A 20,131-nucleotide genomic window follows, 5' to 3' on the forward strand; every position below is an offset into this window, starting at 1 on the left:
TACTTCTTCTTCATACTTACATATTTCATTGAAAGTAGACATTAATGGCAAACTGACAACTCAACTGTATGACAAACGGGATGATTTCAGCTTCTCCATCGTCAACTTCCCACATTTATGTAGCAATATTCCATTATCACCTGCATATGGTGTTTATATATCTCAACTAATTCGATATGCAAGAGCTTGTTCTGTGTATGGTCAGTTTTTAAATCAAGGCTTGGTAAACAAGTTGATGTTACAAGGGTTTCAACAGTCTCGATTGAAGTCAGCATTTCGCAAATTCTATGATGACCGTCGTTATAACGATATGTTTCATCAATATAACCTACATATATCATTGGGTCAAATGCTGTCTGACGTGTTTCATACCGGTTGTTAGGTCGTTCTTGGCACACTGATTTTGACTACGGATAACTCCGTTTACCTGATCAGGATATTGGGCTCACGGCGGGTGTGACCGGTCGACACGGGATGTTTATTCCTCCTAAGCACCTGATCCCACCTCTGGTGTGTCCAGAGGTCCGTGTTTGCCCATCTATCTATTTTGTATTGCTTGTGGGAGTTATGAGATTGATCACTGTTTGTTATCTTCACCTTTCAGTAAGATGTTTTGCAGACCAGAGTACAGATCATCCGGATTAGATGAGTTTTCTGCACTAATATCATATGATATATAACACCGAATATGATTAATATATATCACTCTATATGGATACCTACTTCCACCCCCTATCTGAGGTTTCTGCGATCTTTCTAGTAGCGTGGTATGACCAGCGCGCTAGAGGATTTAGGCAAGTAAAAACAAACAAAATAAAACAAAACTTCATTTGATCTAGCCATGCTGTCACACACTACTCGGTCCTTGAAAATGTAAATCAATGCATTTAACATAAATTCAAGAGGATCATATATTTGAAATATTTTATTAAGTATATAAAGTGACCTTCTACCACGGTTATTGCAAAGATCAAAGGAATGCCGCAGTCATTATTCTGCGATATACCTTCATACGTAATAACTGGTTATGAGCATCTCGCTTGCACTTCGTATTTTGTTAATACAACAATAAAGTCGATAACTGATAATTCAATCTTATGATCATAAAAATCAATCGATATGCTGTAAAACAAATTCATAAATGACTGAAGAACATGTCACTCATTAGAAATCAATCGTCTGCATGCCGAGATCGGTACGTACACACGTAAACATGTTGATACACAAACAAATCTTCTTGAACTGTGTATTCAAAGCATTTGATATAATCCGTCGACATCAAACTAAATACTACTTGAAAATATCTTTTTAAAAATAGTTCTAGAATAGCCCTACCATCTCAACGTTTTCGTCCGCAAGCATGTAGGTTCGTTTCGGAAACTGCCATGACGTAACAGTTACCTAATTCGTATCCATATAGGAAAACAATCGGCTTATACATGTATTTATCAGTCGTAGTAGAATAGCGTGTACCGAGACACTCTGTGGAATATGATGTCTGATTTGTGCCATTTTGCAATTTGTTGTCTTTTCGTTATTACAAGGCGAAAAGACAAAACGAAAAAGACGACAAAACGATAATCAGCGACTTTTTGCCCCGAAATAACGAAAAGACGACAGAACGAAAACTCGAAAAGACGACAAATACACCCCGCAAATTAGCGACCTAATTTATCGTCTCTTCGCTTGGCGTTTTGTCGTCTCTTCGCTTGGCGTTTTGTCGTCTCGTTGAGGCGAAGATTGATTGATTGTATCTTGTCTTGTACCTTGCCTCTCGAGAATTTTTCACTCGTATGAAGACGTCATCAAGACCGTCATTGAGCAGTGAGAGTTCTTCAGCACCTACTGTGACACGGGACAATAACGAAGAAACCTGTGTTTTGTCGTCTTTTCGTTATTTCGAGGCGAAAAAATCGCTAATAATTGTTCAGTCGTCGTTTCCTTTTGTCATCTTTTCGCCTCGAAAAGACGACAAAACGCCAAGCGAAAAGACGACAAATTAGGTCGCTAATTTGCGGGATTTGTTTTCCGCCTGTATCTTATCGACTTTTTGTTTTGTCGGGATTTTTTTTTGTTCGTTATTTTGATGCGAAAAGTCGTTAATTGTCGTTTTGTTGTATCTTCGCCTCGAACCGCCGCGGTGGTCTAGAGGTTAGAGGGTTCGCCCCGCATGCGGGTTCAAATTCTGGCTGCGACAGACCTAAATCGTTAAAAGAGGTAGTGACAGTTCTATCGCCAAATGCTCGGCATCAAATGTAAATGTCATAGCTCCTCGGAGATGACCTTAAAAACGGAAGTCCCGTGTCACAGTAAGTGTGGCATGCTAAAGAACCCAACTGCTCAATGGCCGTAAGCGCTGAGAAAAGGCCTAAATTTGAAGCCCTTCACCGGTCTTGGTGATGTCTCCATATGAGTGAAAAATTCTCGAGCGAGACGTTAAGCAAGATACAATCAATCAACAATCTTCCTCTCATCATGGTGCTCAAGTGTACCAATGTGTAAGCTCACGGTTATTTTACAAGGTCCGCACAGACGAACGACGCCATACCATCTTTGACGGGCGTAAAATAACGTTTTCCCGACTCGACAGAAAAGGCAATTTGAAAACGATACTTCGCACCGGAGCCTTTATTTACAGATTGGAACCTTAACACCGTACACATGGAAACTGCAATACGTGGATTATAAGCATGTCTAGCAGACTATCTTAAATGACAGCAACTCTCAATTGTAGTTGTATTTTGTTCGTGGTAACAATCGGTTCATGTATGAAGTGGTTATTAAACTATGACCAATTTTAGAATAACAACATGTGATCACTTGTCCTTTCACCATCAATTTACTATTTCTATAATTATATCAAATTGTATTGTTTTTTTTTATAACAATGGAAAGGAAAAAACAACTTCAGTTTTCACTTCACCATGACACTTTCATTATGTAATTAAGACAGAGAGACTGATTATGAATATCAGATCACTGATAAAACACTATGTCTACATCAGAATAGCTAAAACTACAGGTATTTCTTTTGATATTAAAATAAATCACTGGTTTTAGATTGGGTATTGAGCTGTATTAAAACATCTGACCAGTGGACGTACTTACAAGAACCTTGACTTAATGAAGGTCACAGATCAAGTACATATATGTACTTAGTTTCACTTAAAACTCTCTAAGCGAGTCACACGGGAAAGTATACTTTATATTAATCGTGTTTCTGACTATATAGATACAGTATAAGATAATGTTATTAATCAGAGCATGTATTAGAAACGAAACTATGAAAATATATAACGAACAGAAATGGAGCTTATGTAGAGTTCAAAAAGGAATTCCTGATCAAAAGACGTGTAAAAAAAAAAAAGTACCAACAAACACCGACAAATCGTCCATCTGAGGTAACAGTCCTATCGAGTTCTGACATTCATGTACACCTTTCCGTGTCAATCCCCAACCACGGAATTCACAAAAAAATTTGAACATAAACAGAAAATATTGTCGGAGAATAATAAAGTCACTCTCAGACAAAGAGAAAGTAAATACTGTACCTCTAAAACTTACATTCAGGTACCAGAGTAGCAACTTTTACTGCATGCATGATCGTTTATGATAAGAGGACTATATATGAAAATAGCCTTTCGAGCCTCCATAAATCTAAAAGCTTTACAGAAATATCAGATCTTCTATTTCATAAAAGAGTACATTCCCTAGATAGTTTCGCATTTTCTATCTGATATTAATTTATAGATCTTTTATAAGATATTTATATGATACTTTATAAAGCTTATAAGATATATCATATAATTTAAAGTTTGTAAGATATCTGATAAAATATATAAGATATCTCATAGTTTATGAGATATCTTATAAAAACAAATAAGACATCTTATAAAATATATGATATATCTTATAAACTTTCTTTGGTTTATAAGATATCTTATCAAAGTTAAAAAATATCTTATAAAAGTTATGATATCTTATAAAGTTTACGATATATCTTATATCAAAACCGTTAATAAGATTAACTTATAAAGTTTATGAGATATCTTATATACATATCTAATTAATGAGACATCTTATAAAGAAAAATATATACAATATAAGATAAAATTTATGAGATATGAAATGTAAAACCTTAGTCCAAAATAATTTCTGTTTACAGTATCTACAAACCATTTCAATTCTGATGTGCTGGGACTGTAATCTCTATGTACTTTTAAAAATTACATGTAATACAGCGGGGATTCTGCAATATTGACGAAATACACGCGTACTTATTTAAATAATTAAAGACTTCTTAATCAAAATCATTTTCTGAAACGCAATTACATAAACAGCTGTTTAGTGATGAAGATTTAGCATAAAGTGTCAATTAAAGTCAGAGAATTATCCCGTGGGGATCCGGGTTAGAATAGGTTTTCAGCACCTCTTGTATGTCGTAAGAGGCGACTAAATGGGGGCGGTCCTTTGGATGAGATCGTAAAACCTGTGACCCCATGTCACAGCAGGTGTAGCACTGTAACTTGGGTAAATTTATTGAGAATTCCTTTGAAATTAGAAATACCAATGTATAAGCACAATTTCTATTCTTTCTTGACCTTTATATGATTTTAGATTTATCACATTGTATACTACGTCTATAAGCTGTATTTGCTTTTGACTAATAAACAACAACAACGATAAATATGCCTTCTGCTCAGAGGCCGTAAGCGCCGGGCACAAGTCTAAATTACAGCCCTTCACCGGCTAGGGTACGCCTCCATATGGGTGAAAGATTCTCGTGGGGACGTTAGACAATATACAACCAACCAAAACCAGAAGATTACAAGTATTAACAATGTTTATTAAACAGTTAATAAAAAGATCAACAGAGGGTGTGTCTCACAACAAAAATTGAATACATAATATGGAGCAGATATACAGTAGATGTACTTTACACATGATACCGGACATTGTTTATAAAAATCATAAAGCACTGAATTCATGACACTATGTACAATGGGTTGCATTGTTTGACTTTTCGTTCAAACAAATTTTTCGAGGCATTTTTGTCGTTTTTATTTCAAAATCTATAAAGGAAATGATAACGTATATGATAGAAAAAGAAGAAGAAGAAGAAAACAAAGCACAGAGTTATTCACAGATAATACATATCACTTTTTGTGTTTTTAAATGTCATTTTTTGGTTACTTTTAAATCAAGAAAGGCCATGAACTACAACTTAGAAGTATTTAAAATTTCCAATCAATAAATTCTAAAACTTAGAATTTCTGTACACCCTTTAGAGATATTTGAAACCTCGTATATTACAATAGTTTCGGTGGTGCCATTTTGTGTTGCTTTAAATCTGTGAAAGAAGATGAAATGCATTTTTTTTTTTTACCCTGTTACATAAGAAGATATAATTACAAAACATCAGTATTATCCGGACATTTCCTCTACCGAAATTTTTAAAAAAAGATATTATGTAATAATTATAGAGTTATTTTATGAATACTTACAAAAGTGTTTTGAAATACGAGTACAAAGTGTAAAACTAAAGATTTTTTTTTAATGAAAAACACTTAAGGTCTCCCCAGCTCCCCAAATTGGAAGGGCACCAAATGAAACCTTCCCTTAATGTACAGTATGGTATCGAGGAGAAAGCATGGGCAGGAACATAGACATTATGAACTCAAATAAGCCATATAGGAGAAGTGTTCACAAACCATTTTAACATCCTCCACCCCTCTTAGATCCACTATAACTGTTAGGAAAATGATTGGATCCACTCGTCCCGGCAATATTCACATCTACAAATGGCAATGAAGCATTGTACAAAGTTTCAAGTTTATCAGGTAAGCCATATAGGAGGAGAAGTGTTCACAATATTTTGTAAGAGACAGGCGGACGGACAGACAGAGAGTACAAAAACAAAAAGAGGGGAGACACGATATAACATGACTGAACTTATGACTGTGTATGATAGTATCATTCAGATGTCATTGTATGCATGCATGCTTAATCCCTAGTCTTCTTAAGCTTGTAAGACATCCATAATTAACTTATAGGGATAATTTTAATAAAAAGTCTACTTATTTTACAATCTCATATATTTTATACCAATTAACATGCTTGGTGAAATCAATAAATCACGATTGTAGCTTCCGATTTCCATAATGTAAATATTTGTTGCCGTCTTCATCGGGCAATTTTCGTTCTGTTCTATCTATAATTTTAGTCATTTTTCTCGAAATACTTGCAGAATGAAAGTGTCAGAATGCCATCATGGTGAAAAGAATGAAAGTTGTTTTTTCCTATCCATCATTCTCAGAATCAGCACGATTTTAATATACATGTATTGATAAAATAGGAATTTGTAAATTGATGTGGAATTGACAAGTGATCACCTAGTATAGTTCATCTCGACGTAAAAATAATCATATCTAATGACCACTTAGATTACATCGTTGTCACAGATATACATCTTTAATTCATTATGCAATATTATTTTATCGATTGAAAAACTCTAAAAATGGAAACAAGATAATAATTTCATGAATTAAGTGGTTCTCCAAACAAAGATCATGTTTTAGATCTGGCATATGTTATGCAAGTACAATTCTGGACAGAAATACAAAATATCATGATCTGCATTTATTTTTCAACAATTTACCTTTCCTTTTCAAATGTGTTCTTCTCGCAAGGTTTCAATTTTATAATACATGTGTTCCACAATTAAAAACTTTGAGCTGATTTAAGGAAAGGGACATTTTTCTCCACAAACCAAAAATGAAAGATCACAACGGTATATATGTCCAATAATTACGAAAAAGATATACCAGACTTAAAAAAGAGAATGGCGGATATACCCATGTCTATACCACATCCAGTGATTCTCTTTTACAATATATATGAAACTTGTATATATAAAACAAAAAGGAGGTGGAAAAAAAAAATGAAGATGAAACGTATATAAAATAAAAATGAAACGAGTTAAAGGGCAATGAACTACAGCGACCAAATCCGAACGCACTCCAAACAAAAGTTGTCATTCTTGGGCGTTACAACTGTAGTCACCATGCAGCAGGCCTCGAACTGGATTAATCTGAACGATACCGAAATACGAGGCTTCCGTATTGCGGAAGACGAAGTTGGGGGCTCCAATCGGCCTGATCAGTAGGTAGTCATCACATTCTAATTTGAACATGCCCATCTGATTCACTGTGTCGAATGGGAACTCTCCAGAGGGACGCCCATAGCCGTCATATCGTCGACCCCTGGATTACGATAAAAACAATACTAAATTATGATACTATAGTGAATTTAAAAAAAAAAGGATTCATGTCTTTGTTTAGAAAATAAGGTCGCATACCTTAGCACATCAAAACATACAGGTACGTAGATTTAAAAAAGTAAGTCAATTCAGCGCATGGTGTCGTTACATAATGCTGGTGTAAACACTGGAAAGTACAAACCTATTATCCTGTGTTATGTAACTCTTTATCAACGTTTTTTCAATATCTCCATGAACGAGGACTGTTTCAAATCCAATTGATGGCTCATACCTGTACAAATATCGATGAAAAAAACCCACATTTAGTAAATTCAAACGTCGTTTAAGGTCATAGGGTACCAAGATTTGGACGCATCAAATGAAGTGAGATTTTGCTGTGTTTACATGGGATTTTCTGTTAACAACAATGCAAATCAATTATCAATAGGCCTAATAAAAGGACGTATTTAAAGGATATACATTTTTGGCAATGTTTTTCCATTGAATATCCAAGTAAAGATTTGTATATTTAAAAAAAATTGCAAAATAAAATGTGGTTTCTAGGCATTTTTTAGGGTAAATATTGGTTTTTAGCAAAACTAGAACATTTACAAACAGTTCTGTAAAATCTATAACGATTAGTTGGGGTATCGTATGTCCTTACGTTATGTTTACATGTAAAAGGTGAAGACAACAAACAGCAGTCCTATAGAAAGAATATAAAATTGAGAGCATGACAAACACGGACCCATCAGAGGTAGAATCATGTGCCTGGGAGTATCTATCCCCTTTTGGGCGGTCACCCCCCCCCCCCCCCCCCTCACCCATGAACCCTTAAACATAGATATACGCAATATACGTCAATATTTTAACGTTTATCACCACCACTCCATGTATATCGAACGTAATCGGTAAATGACCCTTATAGTCGTATATGATTTATACTACGAACATGAATCACGTACTATAATGATACAAGAAATGATGCATCATACAATTTTGTCTTCAAATCCCTTAGGGCCTATCGTATTCTTATTTAGAGAAGAAAGAAAGCGAGTATCTGTATATCGACTGCTAAATACAATGCTTAGTTGTATTCATACGGGAATAAATAATGTATTCGTGAATATTTAAGCCACTAGCTTTCGATAGATTAGGACGTCAGCATCACGATTGAGTATTGCTAGTTTATTTTAAAAAAAAACAACCAAAAAAACCACTTGAATATCACGCGACTAATGCAATTGAATTTATGTACATTTTACCTGTGGTAAATTTCATTTAGAATTTTATCTCTTTTTAAGCAAGTCATTTGATACGTGTTTATTCATCCATTGATTTATTTACCCTTGTTCCGGCCCATTGAAGGCTACTTGTGCATACACTAAATACACGCCTGGACTACGGACTTTTATGGCTACGGGCATGTCGTACGCTGTATCTTTCATATAGTCGAATGTGGAGGAGTAAATGGACTCCGGATCACTCCATCTCAAACACTTTTCCCCACTGCGACAGCCATCTACAAAAGTAAAGTTACAATTATTAATCTACATAATGCTCACTCTGTAGTGTTAATTCACGACCGATCTTAAATTACCTACTACAGTAAATCAATCCTTACAACCCCATCTTAAATTACCCACTGCAGTAAATCAATCCCTACAACCCCATCTTAAATTACCTACTGCAGTAAGTCAATCCTTACAACCCCATCTTAAATTACCCACTGCAGTAAGTCAATCCTTACAACCCCATCTTAAATTACCTACTGCAGTAAATCAATCCCTACAACCCCATCTTAAATTACCTACTGCAGTAAGTCAATCCTTACAACCCCATCTTAAATTACCCACTGCAGTAAGTCAATCCTTACAACCCCATCTTAAATTACCTACTGCAGTAAATCAATCCTTACAACACCATCTTAAATTACCCACTGCAGTAAGTCAATCCTTACAACACCATCTTAAATTACCCACTGCAGTAAATCAATCCTTACAACCCCATCTTAAATTACCCACTGCAGTAAGTCAATCCTTACAACCCCATCTTAAATTACCCACTGCAGTAAGTCAATCCTTACAACCCCATCTTAAATTACCTACTGCAGTAAGTCAATCCTTACAACCTCATCTTAAAAAGGATTTAAAGAAAAGAATAAAATTTCTAACTGTAGTACCTTTGAATTACTTATATTTTCAGTCAGTGTAATGGTCAGTAAGAAATAACACTCTAAAACAAAAATCACACTAGTACAGTGAAAACTGCCTAATCTGACACCTGTGTAAATAGTGAAAACTGCCTAGTCTGACATCTGTGTATACAGTGAAAACTGCCTAATCTGACACCTGTGTATACAGTGAAAACTGCCTAATCCGACACCTGTGCAATCCGTTTTACTGTGCATTCCAACTCTTATTTTTTCCACAATGTTTATTCCGAGACACTATGTATTACGACAAAAAAACTGTTGCTCAGTGCATGTCGGATTAGACAGGTTTCCCTCCATTCAATTCCATACTTATGCTATTAACAGGTTCGTTGAGGATATTCTTAGTCATGTCGGCAGACATTTTTAAGTGTGCGACTTTCTTCATAATTCCAGCTATAAAAAAAGATGTCAGAATTTAATTCATAAAACTCTCTGGATTTCAAATCTCTATTAGGGCACATCTCAAATTCAAACAGATAGAAAGAAATTGACAAACGGATATAGAACACACCTTCCAAGTTTGGGATCGTGGTATTCACCAGGGTACCTAAAACAATGGGAAATAAACTTTCTAGAAAAAAAATGACAGAATCTAAAGGAAAAATAACATTACGTGTTTGTATCCCCAAAAGAGAGAGAGAGAGAGAGAGAGAGAGAGAGAGAGAGAGAGAGAGAGAGAGAGCAAACGATACACAATGTATCTATTGTCTATCTATTCATCTGGCTATAAATTTATGAATTTTCCTTGTATAAAATACTTTCTTACCAATCTGGCTTTTGATTTGTGACAACTCATTCCGTATACGATTTCTCCTTCGACCTGAAATTAAAACAAGACGCATGTGGGCCACATCGCTCACCTGAGTCACCTTGGCCCATGCTTAAAGATTTTCCCTACATATTCGCATGTAAAACTTTGATCCCCTATTATAGGTCCAACCTACCCCCAGGGGCCATTATTTTAAAAATCAAATATGCACTATGTCAGGAAGCTGCCATGTAAATTTGAATTTGTCTGGCCCAGTGGTTTTTGAGAAGAAATTTTTTAAAGATATTTTCTATATATTCGCAAGTAAAACTTTGATTCTCTATTGAGGCCCCAACCTACCCCAAGGGACCATGATTTTAACAAACCTGAATTTAAACTATGTCAGAAAGCTGCCTTGTAAATTTCAACTTGTCTGGCCAAGTGGTTCTTTAGATTTTTAAAGATTTTTTCTATATATTCGCATGTAAAACCTTGATTTCCTTTTGAGGTCCCACCTTACCCCCGGGGACGATGGTTTTTACAAACTTGAACCTGCACCATGTCAGGAAGCTTTCATGTAAATTTGAATTTTCTGGCCCTGTGGTTCTTGAGAAGATTTTTAAGTGACTCCATCCAATTATTATGATTATCTCCCCTTTGAAGAGGATATAGCCCTTCATTTGAGCAAACTTGAATCCCATCACCAAAGAATGATTCGCACCAAGTTTGATTGAAATTGGTTCGCTGGTTCTGGAGAAGATTTCAAAAATCTCTCAGTGTAATTTTACATTCTGCTATCATCTCCTCTTGGAGAAGGGGGTTGCTCCTGATTTGCGCAAACTTGAATCCCCTTCACACAATTATGCTTTGACACAAGTTTGGTTAAATTTGGCAAAGTGGTTCTGAAGAAGATGATGAAAATGTGAAAAGTTTACAACAACGATGACGCCAACGACAGACAACGAAAAGTCTTGATAAGAAAAACTCTCTGGAGCATTCGGCTCAGGTGAGCTAAAAAAAATTAAAACAAATAAAGTTAAAGAAACAAACTACAAACTGTTAACATTTTAGCGCATTGTGCAGGTGATCTTTCAATAGAGAGGACAAGAGGCTTATTTGTTACAACGCTCATCTCGGTCAAATTAATTTCACAGAGGAATACAATTCTAAACTTTGATCCCAAATAGGTTCATGACATTTTGCATTCAAATCAAAAACAACATTTTCATATTGCTTTCAAAAATTACTTTTCTAGGTATATTCCTGTGAGGCTCAATCCTGACTGACTCAAGGGCAGAGGTCCATTTGATTAAACTATAAAAGTTCTTTCATTAAATTACTAGTATATTGTAACATTAATTTGTAAATGAAATAGAGCAAAAATCGTAGTTTTCTGAAGTACGCGTAAATTTTACTGTATACTAGTGTAGCAATGTGATGGTGCGGATGTCGGTTGCAGATTTTGTAAATTACACGTACTTAACTCAATTGAGTACTTAAAGGTCAACAAAATTCACTTTTTGTATGTTTACGGAGCAACTTGTATAAATTACTTTTCGAAATTAAATGAAAAAAAAATCTCTGTATTCGTAGTTTCGTTTTCGATTCTAAAATTACCGGATTATCGAACCAGATAAAAAGTTATCTATCTTCGTTACTCCACGATACAATTGTCCCTCATTTTCCATTCTACATACACTTCAATTAGAAAAAAAGAATTAAAATATGTGTATTTATTCTCGCTTTGGTTTTAACAGATTTGATAAACATTGCTGATTGAAAAGACTGTAAAAAGATATTTCCTATTTACATACAATCCAATGTAGAGTTTTAGAAACTTTCTTACCCTAATTATGCCCCCTATCCTGATCCTTGTAAACTGTATCTAGATGAGGGTTTCATTTTCAAAATACTGTTGTCCTGTTGTACCAAACAAAATTTTAAAGTGGTTTTTCTACATGTATCTATAAAACTTTCAGCCCTCTTTCGTCGCCTCATTCTAAACCCTTGGATCATCATTTAAAGAAACTTGAATTTACACTGTTTGACGATTCTTCTGCCCAAGTTTTGTAATTTTAGATCCAGTGGTTGAAGAGAAGATGATTTTTAACTAAGCTCGTCTCATCTTCACTATATCTCCCACTGAAAAGAGACTGAACCAAAAACACCCTTACCTAAGAATACATTGCTTCAAGTTTGGTTGAAATTAGCTCAGTGATTCTTGAAAAGAATATCTTAAAATATAATCTTTAATTTCTCATAGTTCTCATTATCCCCTTTTCAAGAGGAATAGCCTTTTTTTAAACACACACCTGGATTCTTTTCAGCCAAAGAGACTTTTGTGTCAAGTTTTATTGAAATTTTCCCTGTGGGACTAGAGAAGTTTTAAAATGTAACATCCAGATTCTTATTATACTAAATCATCTTCCCTTTGAAGGGTGTGTGTCCATTCACGTGACCAGACGTAAGTTTCCCTTATAGAAGGATGCATTGCGCTAGGCTGCCGCAGAAAACAGAGAAATGCAAATTTTGATCAAAAAAGTTCATTGCAGCCCTCGGCTAGGTGAGCTAAAATGACACAAAGTAATTACTGTTTCTTTTTCTTCTTCTGTATTCAACGGATTTCTGAAAGAAAGGAAAATCACATTTTTAATCAAACATTAGGCATATCTTCGGTAACAAGTATTTAAAAAAAAAAAGGTCCCAACAAGTGTGAGAGATAGCTAATACTACAAAAGAAAAATTCAGTAAATAAATAACAGAAAGTATACATCAGACATTAGTGTTTAACGCAAAGTTTATCAATGATGATTTTTCTATTTCTAGGAGGAAAACTATTGGTGCAGAACACCTTCGTCTTTCTCAAGGCACGATTTATCCTAACGCAATAATGTCACAGTTTAGCTTAATATTAGAAATTAAAATTCCAAAGCAAGAAGCTGAACGTATATATTTTAAGCAGATAATGTTAGCAATAGTTTTGATTACATATAGAATATATTTCACTTACGTAGATTTCAGATGATTTCTGTTGCATGTAAATTTTACTTTTGAGCGGAAAACGACCTTCTTGTGCCAAATAACTTTGCGTTTCATCATTGATTTGCAACTTCTGCAGCGATTTGTTCAGTTGATGAGTTTGAATTAGCAAATAACCTGTAGCTACTGATAAAAGTAAGACTGCAGTCCCCAGCACTTTCATGAGATTTGATGTATAATTTCCATGGCTACAATTTGCACCGCAAGTAGAGCTTTCCTGAATCGGCAGACACGAACACGTGCTTTCCAATTTCGGTAAACAATTGCACTCCATTTAGCGCTGGGATTTTCCCGTTATTCGGTCGCACTTAAGTTTCAGTTTCGTTCTACATGTAGGTTTGATGCTTGTGCCGTTTTACCCTCATTGACGACTTGGTGAACATTCTTAAGACCGCCCTCATGGCCCGCCTCTTTTTAAGCAAGATTAATTTATACCGAGCATCAGAAGGTCACTTTAATGGGACGGGCAACCTGGATATACAAAAATGTATTAATAATATACGGACTATATCCTTGAACTATTTAGATGTACATGTAATTGAAGGAGATTCATATGAACCGATTAATATTTCAATTTAAAATCTTGTGTTGTTTAAAAGGATTTCAATGATGCGTAGTTTAAAACGATTTGAATAGTAATATATCGTTCAAGATACTCATATATTTATACCGATATTCATACAATACGAATAATTTTAGCAAGTCACCATGCACAAAACAACTGAAATGGATTTGTGAAGCTACAGTACAGCATAGCTACAGTATTCAATGTGTTCACATATTCTTACGTTGATAAAGTTTAATTATCCCCGCATCCTCTATAGAAAGTCCGGGTATATTATTGTTACCCTGGTCCGTGCGTCCCTCTGTCACACACTCTTTCCCCCAAACCGCTCTTTTATTTCAAGCATTAACTAATGAATCCTTTGGAAGATGATTGGCGGTGTCCTGTAGATATGCAATAAGGTTTCGGGATTTTCAGTCTTACCCTGGTGGCCAAATAGGGGGTCAAAAAGTGATGCTTTTCCAAATAAAACTTGGTTTCCAGAACTCCTTACATTTTAGGCAGTGGCTAAATCAAGGGTTTTTTAAGAAAGTAATTTGTGATGTCCTATAGATGAGCAATAAAGTTTCAGAATTTTCATTTTCGCCCTTGGAGCAAATTGGGGCTGAAAAACGACGTTTTTCTGTACATTTTCTGCTCTTACATTTTATGCTGTAGCCAAATCCCTTTGGGAGATGCTTGGTTGCGTCCATTAGATGTGAAATACGTATTCGGAATATTTTCCACCTTGAGGAGCAATCAGCTGCAAAAAAGACGAACGACAACGTGGTGCTTAGTGCATTGTGTCATGTGCCATAAGAATATATTACTTTAAGGGTTGGAATCTCAACGATGGTCCAAAAATGATGGGGGCCGTGATAACCCTCGCCCATTAGAATACTGTAAACGTATTATATTTGGCGTGTACGATATTTGGCGGAAATCGTTTTTTCAACAAGTTAGCGTAGATTTGATTTAGCGCATTCCTGAATTACTTTAAACATCTAGATTTACGGATGGCATTTAGCGATGTACTTGATTTAGCGGAAGCTGCGTTCCGCCAAAGGCGCTAAATAGAATACACAGCCAAATGTAATACATTTACAGTATTTAATGCATCTTGACAGGAATTTATATTGTTTTGGGGTCATGACCTCAGTGGTTTTGAATATAATTCAATGACATTTGACATATATATATATATATATATATATATATACAAAGCACGAAAATGACCAACGACACGATCAACCAGATTGTCAAATTTTCGGGACAACCCGTCCCTTCTTCAGGACAAACGAAAAGAATTACATAATGTGGCCAATATCATCAAAGAATAATAACAAAAACTAGAATAATAACAAAAACTACATATAAAGCTAGATGTATCTATATGTAGTTTTAGTGCTAGATGTATTAATATGTAGTTTTTGTTATTATTCTTTGTTGATATTGGCCACATTATGTAATTCTTTTCGTTTGTCCTGAAGAAGGGACGTCCAGAAAATCTGACAATCTGGTTGTTCGTGTCTTTGGTCATTTTAGTGCTTTGTATAATTTTTTGTATTTGACCTTGTATCCATGTTGTGGATCCGACACTTTGAGGTATCGGGTGTTGTTGGAACTTTAGTGCTTGTATATATATATATATATATATATATATATATATATATATATATATATATATATGAATGTATAGGGTATGTTATATGGTACTTATGTGGCTTCTTTGCTAATTTCGTAAGTACGATCGAGATTGCTTGCATGTGGGTATTGCTGTCTTAAGACAGCTCTCTAGTTATCAAAGTTTATTTTTATTTGGGAGAAAGTGTTTTCATTGTGTAAGAAGCACTGCCTTTTAAAATTGACCACTTCAGATCGAGCGTAATGAAGCAATACAATTGAATGTGCAAAATGTACATTTATTGTTATTTTTTCCCAAAATCAAATTTAGAAACAATCATTATAACTGACAAAACTAACAAGTAGTTGAACAAAGAAAACTGAACATGCATGTACAACCCCCAAAACAAAACAAAAATACAACCCCACCCCCATCCCCCCAAAAAAAGATAAACACGCAATCAACAACACAGTCTTGTAAAGAGGGGGCATCGTGATAGTCTGATAAGATAACCACTGTGTTAGGTTTAGAATTGAAAGATTTTACACCGTAAGATATAACCTTGAAAATAACATATATACAAGGCCCTATGATATATTTTTTTCTCAGATGTCTGATAGACATAAAAAGATATGTACATGAACTACCTACACTGGATTTGGCGCTATTGACCGTGACGACGATATTGACAAATATTTACATTTCCAATGCTTTTACTTTCCATATCTTTACCAATTGAAATGATAGCCACATTTTCCACTGACAATTATATCGCTTGGGATCGAATGCATTATTAAAGAGTAAAGATATATAGAACTCTATCCCTATATTCTGGGGCGGATCCAGGAATTGCAGTTACGGGAGACGCCATTTTGTGAGGCAGGAGGGTCTGGAGGCCGCCTTGAGGCCCCCAGTGGGTCCATAGCAAAGCCCTGGTGGGGGCCCAGGGGGCGAAGCCCCTGGAAGCTCCTGAATTTTACAGATTTTATAGGGCTTGAAATATGTCTCCTATTTAGTCATTTGTACTATTTTCTATTATTTCTAATAAGGTGAAATTAATAAAACGACGCAAATTTTAAGGGTTTTTGGAAAAAATTAAGTTCTCCCAATGAAGTAATTCAAGAAATTAAAAGATATTGTCATTTATTTCTCCGGAAGTGGAAGAAATCATTGCTCCTTTTATCATTTAGTACATTTTTCTAAACAAGATACCACGATTTACCTTAAATTTGAAAATTTTAGGGGGGGGGGGCTGCGTCCCCCTTAAATCCGCCACTGATATTACCTTTACTTTAATAGTAAATTCGAACCCAAGCGATATAATTGCGGATGCTATTTTGCTCATAACTATGGAAAAATTGCGTATAAATCTTAATACATGTAAATGTAATAATTAATGTGACTTTCTTTAACGGCAGGGAATATACTCCGACAGAAATGAAAGCCAAATGTAAATATAAAGGGATGAATTTCAGTTTTGAAAAGATGAGGGTATGACGAGCAACGCCTCACACCAGCATTTTTTTTTTCCACAGCGCTAACGCCCTTCCTGTATGCTGGCGTAAATCGTAGCAGCCCACGGCCTCGTGTATTTCCAAAAAAAATAATAAAAAATAAAAAAAATTCTGAAATATATCACGTTACAAGAGACTGTTGATTGTTGCAGAAACGATTTAATATTAATAATATTTTTCTAATCAAATGATAAACTTTCAGTAATTATGAATTGTACATACGCAGCCATCGTTCATTGTGTTAAATTTCTTAATTAAATTAACATATGGGCCGGGTGTAAAATCATATCAACTCGTAACTTACTGAAATGCAAATGTTATATTACACATGCCACCATAACAAATAAATTACTTACTATGAATTAAAAGGGAAACAAATCTGCGAATACGAAGGTATATGCATGAGTAAATCGCCATTTTACAGTCCAAATGCTATGTACATGCCTCGAAACAAAAATCCCATACAAAACAAATCAATAAACAAAAACCTAACAATAAAGCTAAATGAAACAATACAAAATAAAACAATTACACCATATACACAAAACCATTTCAATTTTAACGTTTCGAAATATTACTGATTTTAGTTCATGTATATATATATATATATATATATATATATATATATATATATATATCCAATAATAAAAGTCAAGAAACACAAAACATGACAGTATGAAGAGGCATTAAAGCCGAAAGCGCTAACAGTGAAATGTTATACGTGTTTTGTGTTTCTTGACTTCTATTATAGGATGTATTTACTATATCAAATACTGAATTCTTTTTACAAATTGTATATATATATATATATATATATATATATATATATATATATATATATAATTTGTTGAAGATATTCATAAACATATAAAAAAAATTATTTTGTTTTGGGGTGGTTGTTTGGTTAAAAATGAATTTAATTCATAAGAAAAGCGAGTAAAACACTTCAAATACAACGCATCATTACCAGATGAAGTGTAATGTGGAGTTAATAAATAGTTTCCACATTCTACGGTGTTGAAAACGTTCACAGACAACGCCGAAAGCAAGATGTGTTTGTGAAACATTGATGCCCCCGGATTGAAACAAATCGGAACTTTAAGACACTTTTTTTTATTATAAAATTTCCAAAATCTAGGTCAAACGTTAATATCAAAAGGTCAGCAAATCTAGAATCGTTAGAAAAGTCTTTTCATGAGAAATGCACATGCTAAATAGAAAAGCAGCACCTCTTACGATTTGAATGATATGGCGAATTTTCTGGGTCAAACGCCAATGGTAAGGTCATCAGTGTCCATGGAAAGGTCTTGCCACAAGACATATCAATTATGAACGCTCTACCTCTTATGGTGTTAAAGATATGACCAAGGTTAAATAACCACAGACAGATAGGTGAAAAACTATATGCCCCTGAATCTTTGATTATATATATATATATATATATATATATATATATATATATATATATATATAAAGGCAATAAATAAAATCTAATATACTCAAACTTTATATTTATTTTTATAGATAAAAGTTCGAGTATATTGGATTTTATTTTTTGACTTTATTCTACCCCGATACCAAGAAAAAAGAATTTATATATATATATATATATATATATATATATATATATATAGCACAACAAAACAAAAACATACATACAAACAAAATAAAAACAAAGTAAAACAAACGAATATACAAAAACCCCACAACGAAACAAAACCAATAAAAACTTGAAAAAATACACAATATACACGAAATATACATTATGCATACACATTTCAATTATAACACAGCGTTTCGAAATATTATCGATTTTAGTTCAAAACACTATATGATATAAACCAAGATTTTTTGAATAATAATTTGTTACTGGCCATTTAGTGATCGACATAAGACGTAGTAAGTATAAATTACAAAATAATTAGCACAATAGGAAAACTTTGCATGTCCAGTCAATCATGTTTATTATGTGTATTTGAAAAACAGAGTGCTATCGAGTCAACTGCTGGGTATACAAATAATACGTGTTGGTATTTTTCAAAATATCGCGGACTTCGTACAAATGTGAATAATCTGACCTCCACAAATGAGTTCTGTTGAGGGTACAATTTGTAAAAAAAAAAAAAAGAATTCAGACTTGACAATGCACATTATAGGATGAAATGATGCACTGAATAATCAGCAGAGTATGCTTGTCTGTTTGGAACACCTTTATATGATAATTTACTCGCGTCAAATCAGGGAATGAAAGGTGAAGATAACGAACATTGATCAACCTCATAACTCCTATAAGGAATACAAAACAGAGTTACGAAAACATGGACTCCAGGACATGTCAGGGGTGGGATCAGGTGCCTAGGAGGAGTAAACACCCCCCTGTTGACCGGCCCAACATGCACCGTCATTAGACCATAGGCGCAAACGCTTTTGATGATAAAAATATCGAAATAACTCTTGGAAGTATGAAAAACAGATGTTGAATATCTAAATTTCTTCGTACGTTTCTTTTCTGATTTCCGTTGGATGTTAATAGAATTATAGAAAGCTTCTTGGGGCTTTCCTCCGACAAAATGTTCTATATATCATGGCGGACCGCGAGTACTCGCTACTATGACACATGAGTGCATTAAATTATGAAAAATAAAGTTTTCACTGAACAACGAACAAAGTCGCATGTACATAACATGTTATAATTGATTAAGATCCCTTTCTTTTACAAATTGAAATAAATTAATTACATAGATAATACATAAACATTCTATGAATTTTCAGGAAAATAACGCGATACATTCTGGACATTTCTTATTTGATAATGTTATTTTTAAAAAGGTTTTAATTCTGATGACGCACAATGAATTAGGAACGCTTTCGATTACTTTCTGTCCAACACCACATTTTACGCGCTATACTTGTTTAAGTTTGGTAAAACAAATTCATCTAATTTTGTTTATGAATAACCAAAGGCATGCAGTTAACTTGGGAATGTGAGATGGCGTCTCTTTTATTTTGATGGTTGAGCATTACAACTGTGGTCTCCATGCAAAAGGGCATTTGTCGGATTTCCCTGAATTATCCCGAAGTATGACGTATCTCTCTTAAAAATAAACTCCGTTACCCCGATTTGCCTAACATATACCATATCATCGCAGAAGAACTTGAAAGTTCCCAGGATCAAGACTGTGTCGACTG

The 20,131-nt window shown here is 34.4% G+C and overlaps 2 protein-coding genes and 1 long non-coding RNA gene across 4 annotated transcripts in view; 1 reads left to right on the plus strand and 2 right to left on the minus strand.

Annotated features, from left to right (window-relative positions):
- Positions 1-4,825: 4,825 nt before the first annotated feature.
- On the minus strand, positions 4,826-13,534 carry LOC125657904 (uncharacterized). Its single transcript, XM_056148885.1, has 9 exons — positions 13,232-13,534; positions 12,813-12,846; positions 10,240-10,293; positions 9,985-10,020; positions 9,783-9,866; positions 8,606-8,780; positions 7,461-7,550; positions 7,019-7,262; positions 4,826-5,795 (listed from the first exon to the last, which is right to left on the minus strand). The coding sequence occupies exons 1-8, from the start codon at positions 13,532-13,534 to the stop codon at positions 7,034-7,036; spliced, it is 1,005 nt and encodes a 334-aa protein (XP_056004860.1). The 3' UTR covers positions 4,826-5,795; positions 7,019-7,033.
- Positions 7,242-13,609, plus strand: LOC125657915 (uncharacterized). Its single transcript, XR_007363522.2, has 3 exons — positions 7,242-7,379; positions 12,659-12,784; positions 13,048-13,609. It is a non-coding gene; the product is annotated as an uncharacterized LOC125657915 (long non-coding RNA).
- Positions 13,610-14,201: 592 nt separating this feature from the next.
- LOC125657908 (uncharacterized) overlaps positions 14,202-20,131 on the minus strand; it is a 10,219-nt gene continuing 4,289 nt past the window's right edge. The window contains exons 7-9 of one of the 2 annotated variants that reach the window (XM_056148886.1): positions 20,079-20,131; positions 14,469-14,567; positions 14,202-14,332 (exon numbers count right to left, since the gene is read on the minus strand). The exon at positions 20,079-20,131 is cut by the window's right edge and continues 38 nt beyond it. In XM_056148886.1, coding sequence (XP_056004861.1) covers positions 14,517-14,567; positions 20,079-20,131 — 104 coding nt within the window. In that variant the 3' untranslated portion in view covers positions 14,202-14,332; positions 14,469-14,516. Of the gene's footprint in view, positions 14,333-14,468; positions 14,568-15,705 lie in introns of those variants that run through there. The other variant, XM_048888831.2, reaches the window with a different exon arrangement.

This window comes from Ostrea edulis, chromosome 9, assembly GCF_947568905.1.
Source record: "Ostrea edulis chromosome 9, xbOstEdul1.1, whole genome shotgun sequence".
NCBI lineage: Eukaryota > Metazoa > Mollusca > Bivalvia > Ostreida > Ostreidae > Ostrea > Ostrea edulis.